Genomic DNA, 9512 nt, shown 5'->3' with positions numbered 1-9512 from the left:
CATTTCTGAATGAAAAGAATTTTTTTAAAAAGCCACTCAAATGGCCTGAGAAGTATATGTGGACTTCCACTCTTTACAGAATGTTGAGGTGTCAGTTGAGTGCAGGTACTGGGGGTGTAATTGCTTATTGTATTGAAGGGAGTCGTCCGGGTTGAGGGAATATGTGTTGTGGAGTTAATTGACTGTCTTCCCTGTACAATATAGGGTTGTTTCAGGAGAAGGCAAATGAAAAAGGACACATTTTCCCCTGTCTCCAGAATCACGATCACCCAGCTACTAACCTCTGTATATAAAATAAGCAGCCTTCTAACATTAGCTGCCTTATGCCATGTGAGACTGTGTTCAGAAGACACCTTAAACCATGGCTTTAACCATGGTGAATAAAGCAAAAGGCCTTTTTCACCGTGGTTAAAGCCATGGTTCAAGGTGTTTTCTGAACACGGCCTATTTGTCCAGATGATTGTCAGCTCAGACTAGCTGTGGCTCTACATGATCGCAGGCAGAGTTCTTTCACAACACCTGTTACCTGAAACACTTAGCTCAGCAGGGGAAGGCTGCAGGGACAGGAAAGAAAAAGATGTCCCTTTTTCTTTCTCTCTGCCTTCTGGCCTCATGGCTGTTGTTTTAGCCTGGCTTGAGCCCTCAACAAGAGTATTCCTCTTAGGGGCTGGGGATACATAGCAGCATTTTGTTACAGGTTCCACTTGTCTACACTTGTGGGTCATGTGACCTAATAGAATTTCTGTGTTCAGGTGCATATAATGTTAGCCAACTAACAAGAAGGTAACCTGTTGCTTTGATGCCATTATTGTAAGATTTCCAAAGGCATCTGTCTGGCCACAGCGGGAACCTGGTTGGTTGGCTAGCTAGATCTTTCAAAACCAGCAGGGTACTTCTTATGTTTACACTCTTACTTCCAAGTAAACATGTGCATGATTTTAGCCTGAGTCTTGGAAAGAAGCATAGTATAGTATTCAGTTCGTTCTATGTTTCTCGACTTATGAGATGAAAGATACATCTTAAATTCAGCTCTCCGTTGTCTTTTCTGGCACATACAACGGTGGGTTGTGAAAACACATTTTCTCGCTCTAAGTGGCCTTGTCTCCTCCAGTACCTTCTGGAAGCTAATTAATTACAAATTATTTAATGGCTGTGGAAAGGGCAAAAGGCAAGTTTGTTTGTGCTAATTTGTCCCCAGTGATGGATTTCTACCCTGTGGCAGGCAGCCATGTTTGGCTTAAACTGATTTTTCATGGAAAACATGTTGGATCTTTCTCATGAAGGTCATGGTTTTAGGAGCCAATGCTCATTAGGCATCAAGTACTTATATAAACACCCTGTTTCCTGATACCAAAACATTATAGCTGAGGTGAAAGCCTGACTGATGGGCCACAGCTGCAGAAGGCAGAGAAAAAAAGTATTCTGCAGAAATAAAGAGTAAAAAGGGAGGGGGAAGCTGCAGGGGTCTTTCCAGTCAGGGTGGCTAATCTTGCCTCCCATCCAGCTATGACACGCTGTATCCTCTTTGCTTGGGAGGAGGAGAATATCTGGAACTTGAGGACTTACACTGGGAACTTCAGATTTTGAGGGCTTAAGGACCTGGTATGGCAAGTTAACGTGGACTCAAAGCCTTTATCCAACATAGGAACACAGATGAGCAGCATTGCCCCCTGTGGTTGATGGGCAGAAGGAAGCTTTGGAGTTGGCTAGGTCTGGTATCAATAGTAGGTTTTCAGCCTTCTGCCTTTGCCTGTTTGCTGCACTACAGCTTCCTCTACTGGTTCAAGCCTCGGCCTCACAGAGCCTGAGCTAGAAAACATCCCCACCCTACCCCCAGGTCTGGAGTCAGGCATGGCTGCCCCACAGGTCCAGTGTCGTCCTGACAGGGATGGGATGGGGGCGAAACTATGGCTGCCGCACTGTTACAGTTCTAGGTGTAGCTTTGCCCACTGTGCTATAACATGGTGATGTCAAGCTTATTTTGAAAGAATTCTGTGCTACTCCTCTCAATATTCCTCAGCCCCACTTTGTTTAGTGCCACGATAGTTGGAGCTGAGGAATATTGAGAGGAGTAGCCTACCAGTTATAGTCTACCTTCAGCTTGTTCCACGTCCACAAACCCCAGTTCTACTTGCAGCAACTCAGTACTCATGCATAGTGAGGTTTTCTTTTGACACGTGGCTTCTCAGGTGTCTAGTAAAATAGTCCGTGATGCCATTGAAACAGGTTTTTGTCTTGCACTCCCATGACATTTGCACTAATTAGATGTGAAGATTACTGTACAGCAGCTTTCTCCATCCTGGTGTCCCCCCCCCCCAGATATGTTGGACTAAAACTCCCCGCATCCCCCAACCAGCATGGAAAGCTGGGAGTTGTAGTCCAGTACACCTGGAGGGCACCAGGCTGGAGAAGGCTGCTGTAGAGAGTTTGTTTTTTCTGAATGAATTTTAGCCACCTCTTGAGATACTTCGAGAAAACACATTTAGGGGAGAACTGAACAAGTGTCCTGTTTGAAAGCCATTGCGACGTTTTTCCACGTTGAAAAACGAAGCAACAAGTCTATCTCTGTAGTTACAAACATTATTTTTCTTATCATGTCTTTCATCTGGTGGAGTGACTACCCTATAATTCTTGAATGCAGAATGCTCTTAATAACAACCATTAAAGCGTAAGTGCTCTGTTTCTCCCTAGCTTGCAATCAGAAGAACAATCCTCAGTAAATCCTTCACACCTGTGCTGGTTGGAAGTGCTCTGAAGAACAAAGGTGTGCAACCTCTGTTGGATGCTGTTCTAGAATACCTCCCAAACCCATCAGAAGTGCAGAACTATGCTCTTCTCAACCAGGAGTGAGTACTAAGAGTAAAAGTGGGCAGAGGACATCCAGTTTATACAGAGCTTGTTTTCTAAAATGGAAAACTATGACTAATGAAACTAATACCTTAATGAAAAACTATCCTATATTACTGTTTCTTGGAGATTAAAGGCCAACAAGCCTAATACAATATGCTTTCTTCTAGGATGTGAACTACTGCCTTACATAAGCTTACTTGGGAGTAAGCTTGAATTTAATGCCAGTTACATCTGCATAGCATAAGAATTCTGCTTACTCTATATTCTGTTGGTATTCATCTTCAGCACTTCCTTTTTCATCAAATTTGGGAATACATATTTCTCCCTATTGCATTAACATACTGGCCGGGTTTACATGTAACGGCAGCCCATGGGCTTAACAACCCATGGGCTGTCGTGCATGAGCAGGAGAGAGTTGATACATTGTCTGTGGCGTGCCCACCACTTACACATTTACTCAGCAACGCATGGATGGCTCTTTAATAGATTGTTGAGCATGACATTCAAACCCAGACCATTGGGTTGTTTAGGGCCTAAACAACCCAGTGGTTAATCTATGACTTGTGGGGTTAACCGCTGAGTTATGTAGCCCCTAAACAACCCAGTAGTCTGGGTTTGGACATTACACTCTTGAGCCTATGAAGGAGCTGCTCATGGATTGCTAAGTAAACCCATGGGCTGTCATTACATGTGAACTGACCCACTAGAGCAAGATAGTTTAAAAATTAATACAAGACCTTTTGGTATCATGGGGGATGCAGAACTAAGATATGTTGTTGGCTTTGATTCTGCAGAGTTATGTTACCTTCAGGTGTCTGTGGAAGCTCTTAAAAAGAAAGCTATGTTAGTTTCACTCAGAAAGCTCAACTGAATACTATAAACTACTTCATGCTAGCTGTGGATACAAACTGGAAAGAAAAGCCACTTTTTCATCAAACTTGTTGTAGAGTGGAAGATTGTGCATTAGTAACCAGTTCCAGAGGGATAGATTTGTTAGTCAGTTGAACTAAAAGCCACAGAGATTCCTATAGTACCTTTAGAAAAACTTTTTGTGGCACAAGCTTTCATAGGATAAAGCTCTCTTTGCTGAATGTATGAACTCGTCTCCTCAGCTGGTGGATGCATGTGTAGGTGGGGGACCTATGAAAAGCATTGGAACTTTGATTATTATCACCCCCAATGATTAATCAGGCAGCAAATGTTCACCTGCAGTTAAAACTTTGGATAATTGCTTGTAACAATTAATTAATTAAAAGCATGAAGTCTGTATGACAGCTGGATTGCTGGAGATGGATGAGACCTTTCATCCCACTGTCACCTCTAATAAACAAGCTTTACAGATTTTTATAATATTTTAAAACCCTGTAAACTCTTGCTTGATCAGAGGTGATACAGGGATAAAAGAAATGGGAATATACCCAGTGACAACAATGCCTCTGTCCTATACCACTTCAGCTCTCTTAAAACACAGTTGGCTGTCTCCACAGGATCAGATACTGTAAGATGCACAGGGCCTAACTGAGAATTCTGTATCTCCCATAGGCTTTCAGTGCCTGTTGAGAATCCTCACTAGACTAGACAGAAATAGAACTCTACAACAAAAGCAGGTTGATCAACACTGTTACAATGTTGTAATTTAAACTATTATTTTTTTGTTTCGTTTTAGGAATTCTCAGGAAAAATCCAAAATATTGATGGGTTCTGTCAGAGACAATTCCCTGCCTTTTTTGGGCCTGGCATTTAAACTTGAGGTAGGATGATTCCTCCTCCTCCTCCTCCTCCTTCTTCAACAACAACAACAAAGATTTCTAATTAATCAAGAGGCATTGTTTCCATCACAACCCAGGACATTAGTAGCGATCATTTATCATACAACTTGGGATACATTTTACACTGATTTGTCTCTTGGCATCTCTACTTCTTTTTTTGTCTCCAATGATACACAAGCTGCTGTTCTTTTGCTACTTGCAGGCTGGACGTTTTGGACAGCTCACTTACATTCGCGTTTATCAGGGGATGTTAAAGAAAAGTGATAACATCTACAACACCAGGACTAGGAAAAGGGTGCGGGTGCAGAGACTTGTCCGCCTGCACGCAGACGTGATGGAGGTGAGTTTGAGTATAATCCATGAGGCATTTTGACTGCAAGTGAAGTCCGTTTTAGCTAAAAGAGAAGTTACAAACTAAGACATTCTTATACAGTTTGTAGCAAAGCAACTGTATCCGAACAAAGGTGTTTCTAGTCAAATGAGATTGTAAGTGTTTTAAGTTCCTTGCATGCACAGTGGGATTTTATTTCCAGGTAATTATACCTAAAATTTCATTTCTTGTCCTAATCTGTAGTATAATATTAAACAACTGGAGACCCTCTTGTCCCAAGTTTAGCCCTTAATCCTGAAAACGCCTCTCTTTGGCTGCTTTCTTCCATATGAGTCAAGACACTGGCAGAGGGGTCTGTAAGCCGACAGTGACCCAAGTTCTGTTAGCATTTCACTCCTTCTGATGGGTAGGCAAAGAAGATTCAGAACATAGGAAGCTGCCTTATGCTGACTCAGACCATTGGTCCATTTAGCCCAGTATTGTCGACACTGACTGGCAGCAGCTCTCCAGGGTATCAGGAAGGGTTCTTTCCTTGCCCTACCTGGAGAAGCCAGGGGTTGAACTGGGGACCTTCTGCATGCCAAGCATGTCACACTGAGCTACAGCCCCTATTCACACAGTACAGGGAATAAGCGCCCTTTGCCTGTAACTTGGAATGGAATGAGTGTATTAACTGCTTTTCATGCTGAGTAGGAATAGTATGATCCAGTAGGAGGAGTCATTGTTGATGGGCCATCCTCAAAGATCAACCCCCTGCCAATGCAGGAAATCCACAGTATCCTTGATAACTGGTTTATCCAGCTTCAGCTTTAAAACTTCTAACAAAGGCTGCCCCATTCAAAATATGTCCCTCTTTTTTTAAGACAGGTTGTCAACCATGGCTCAGAGAGCTTTAACATTTTAACATTCTGCTGTTTAACCTATTCTGCACTATCTGCTCCCTCCCATTTCATTTTAAAATGTTTTTGCCTATAAAAACTGCACTGGTGACCAGATTTGAGAAAGGCTGGGCCAATTTCCCTTTATACAGCCGTGCTGGGAGATCTAAAAATATAATTTTCTTTTCTAAGTTATATGTACATTCTCTAAAACTATTGAACTGTATGTATCCTTTATACTTCTTTGGGTGACCCCCTTTTGTCCAGCAATCAAGGATAGGCTATATAATGTATAGTATATATGTAGGATACCTTACACTCTAATGGAATGATTACCAGCTTCTGTTCAGTAAGCGTGCAAGTGGGTTTCACTTGAAGTCACAATATTAGATCTCCCTTGCCATTTCTTTGAATACTGACTCTTGCCTAATGCTGTAAAAAGTACCTAAAATACTATTTGTTGTGCTAGGATGTGGAACAAGTTTACGCAGGAGATATCTGTGCATTATTTGGCATTGACTGTGCTAGCGGGGATACATTCACAGATAAATCTAGCACTGACCTTTCCATGGTAAGTTTCTCCATAGCTGAACTATTGTAGCTTTCTTTACATAGCTTCTCTACATAGTTTCTCCATTGCTCAACTATTGTAGCTTCTATACATTTAATTACAAAAAGCTCGATATTGATTTTCCTCATCAATGTAAATGCCATCTTTACAAAAGGAACTTAATTTTTTAAATATTTTTTAAAGAAGTTTTTATTTTTGGAATGTTTTTTTTATAGCTGCTACAAACTTTTTAAAACCTGAAGCATAACAATATATATGCTTATACTAATAAAAATTCTACAATTGGTGGGATGAAAGAGCATGATCATAAATGTACAATGTAAGGAATACCTATGTGTTTTCTTTTCTTATTGAAAATCTTTTAGATTCTATTAGGCATAAAACTTTATTCTGATATTTTCTGAAAGGAAAATATTTGGATAGCCTATTTTAGGAGATAATTAAACTCCAGTATTCTATTGGGTTTCGGACTTGGGGCTGTTTAGAGAGCAGGGACTAAAAGCGGGCTTAAGAGCTCTCTTCTCCCCACCCAACTAACTGTGGAATGTGAATGAATGAACCAGGGAGATTCCACATGTGTTTGAACACAGGTTTCCCCTGAGCCTGGTTTAATTTTTTTCTGTAGTGAGGAAAGTTGGAAAGGGTTCTGAGTAAGTCTAAGGCTTGCTCCGCATGTCTCCCCGACCCCCACCCCTAGATAAAGTGTTAGAAGTAAAGTATGGTCTGAACATGCCCTAGGTGAGGTGAATTCACTCATACTTGACAGTAATGGAAATATTTTGTTTGTATTGTCCACAAATAGCCAGGAGACTGTGCATATTCACTGCTAAACAAACTAGGTTTTCCACAGAGCCTATGTACACTTATCAGAGTGTCACAACTAATCCCAGCTCCCCAACAAGCATACCTCTATCATAAAAAGATGCTGCATTCACACCTTACATTTTTAGGTAGATGTCTCAAGAACCTAGTATATGAAGCAGCCTTATATTTGTCTACAACATAAACACCATCCAGCCTTTCTTTGAAGAGTAACGGCCAAGTCCGACACATCAATCCCAATCAAATAAATCAAGCACTGTGCTCACATATTGACTAGGTTCAGACAACACGATACTAACGCTGGTTTAAATAGTCGATGATTGGTTATTTAACCCACCATGTGTTATTGTGTTGTGTGGAGGGAGGTTTTTAACCAACGGTTGACTTTTTGGCCGAAATAACCAGCATTGTGTAGAGTTGGCTATTTGAATCACCATTGGTTATCGTGTTGTGTGGAGGGTACTGTTGGTTGTTTCCTCGGCTGCTGTTGGTTATTTCATCAGCCACAGAGTCGCAAGGCAAGAGGGGTCAAAGCGGTGGCTGCCGCTCTAGTCCAGCAGGCTGGATAGATTTTTGGCAGCAATGGCTGATGGGATACTAGTGGGAGGACTGAGGGAGGAGAGAGGGTGGGGGATGAGTGAGTCAACTCAGTGTGGAATAATAGTCAACTCAATGCTGATCCTAATCCACACCATGGTTGATTATCATGTTGTGTGGGGAGTACACCTTAGATAAACAACTGTTGAGTTAATTATTACCCCACTGTTGACCATCGTGTTGTCTGAACACAGCCACTTTCTCTTTTTGTGTGCCAGAATGCAGTAATTCTTGGATTTATTTCCCATTATCTTCAAACTGAAAAACAGTGGTTTAAATCTCGGACTACACACCAAGTTACCAACCAGGATCTGATCCTGTAATGGGGAAACTATGATTTAACAAATCCTGAAAGTTCTAAATCATGGGAAGTGAAAGAGACAAGGGAGCTTGTGGACATTATTCTTCCAATCTTCAACAGTTTTATATGAATGTTTTTTGTACTGATTCTCTTTTATGTTTTATAGGAATCGATTCACGTCCCTGATCCCGTCATTTCAGTAGCAATGAAGCCATCCAACAAGGTGTGTGTGTGAGTTTGTGGGGTGGGGGTAGTTCAGTAGGAAATTATTTCTATAGTTTGGAAGAAATGTTGTGAAGTGATTGGGTTTTTTTGGAGGAAAAAATGCAAGGGCTTGGTTGACTTGCTACTTCTATTCAGAAGAAACTAAACCACATCTTCTGGTGTGGAAACTGCCCTCGTTCTACTACAAAGTTTTGATAGGCTTGTGGCCTTAGCAAGCAATGTGAGTTTATGTGATCAATTCCAATCATGTTCTTACTAATGTCAACTCCCTGACTGAGACATTCTCAGTTTGTGATGCTCTGAAGTCAGTATGTCTCATGGACAGCCTGCACGTCATGGAGACTGCTCAACATGTTGCTGAGTTTTGCTGGAAACTCAGCCGTTTGGACTGTTAGTTACTAAATGGTTGAGAAAGCATTGGTTTACCTTTGCGAATTTTTCTCCCTCTAGAATGATTTGGATAAGTTTTCAAAAGGCATTAACCGTTTCACAAGGGAAGATCCCACCTTCCGAGTCCATTTTGACACAGAGAGCAAAGAAACCATTGTTTCCGGAATGGGAGAACTACATCTGGAAATCTATGCTCAGGTGAGTGTCAAGACTGCATCGGTGGAATTGTGTTGCTAAGTCTTACCTGACAAAACAATTTCTTTAATTCAGCATGTTAGAGCTTAGCTGTACTCATTGGTTCCATATGTGATTATTTGGATGATATAAATTACACTATACTTGTCCAGCTCCTGACGGGGATCTATGTTAGTAATTTCTTGCAATCATAATGCATAATGTTTTTGGGGGGGCACATGATTTTTCTTTCACAATTACAGGATCTGGACAAAAACATTACTCAAAAAACCGTTCTGCTTATGGAGTGGGGTGGCTGGCATCTGTTACATATTTAAGAAGTTATAGTTAACTAGAACGATAATCTCAACTGAAGCATCAGATTTTGGCTTGCATTTCCCCCCTAGGATTGTAGATAGCATTAAAGATTAATTTGTTGAATTCCTTAGCTAGGCTGTATCTATTTGGCATAATGTTTAAATCAGTATAAATTTTCTGTGCTCTTTTTATCTAGCGAATGGAAAGAGAATATGGTTGTCCTTGTGTTACCGGGAAACCTAAAGTAGCCTTTAGAGAGAGCATTGCGGCAACTGTACCGTAAGTA

General features: G+C 41.2%; 1 protein-coding gene across 1 annotated transcript in view; it reads left to right on the top strand.

Moving 5' to 3' along the window:
• Positions 1-9512, top strand: part of GFM1 (G elongation factor mitochondrial 1) — a 42801-nt gene that overhangs the window by 11878 nt on the left and 21411 nt on the right. The window contains exons 7-13 of the mRNA XM_063132043.1: positions 2692-2846; positions 4517-4601; positions 4822-4959; positions 6298-6399; positions 8286-8342; positions 8795-8932; positions 9423-9505. Coding sequence (XP_062988113.1) covers positions 2692-2846; positions 4517-4601; positions 4822-4959; positions 6298-6399; positions 8286-8342; positions 8795-8932; positions 9423-9505 — 758 coding nt within the window. The remainder of the gene's footprint in view (positions 1-2691; positions 2847-4516; positions 4602-4821; positions 4960-6297; positions 6400-8285; positions 8343-8794; positions 8933-9422; positions 9506-9512) is intronic.

The sequence above is a fragment of the Elgaria multicarinata genome, chromosome 8 (genome assembly GCF_023053635.1).
Source record: "Elgaria multicarinata webbii isolate HBS135686 ecotype San Diego chromosome 8, rElgMul1.1.pri, whole genome shotgun sequence".
Classification (NCBI taxonomy): Eukaryota; Metazoa; Chordata; class Lepidosauria; order Squamata; family Anguidae; genus Elgaria; species Elgaria multicarinata.
Note: the sequence above shows the minus strand (reverse complement) of the source record. Positions and strands in the feature narration are given on the sequence as shown.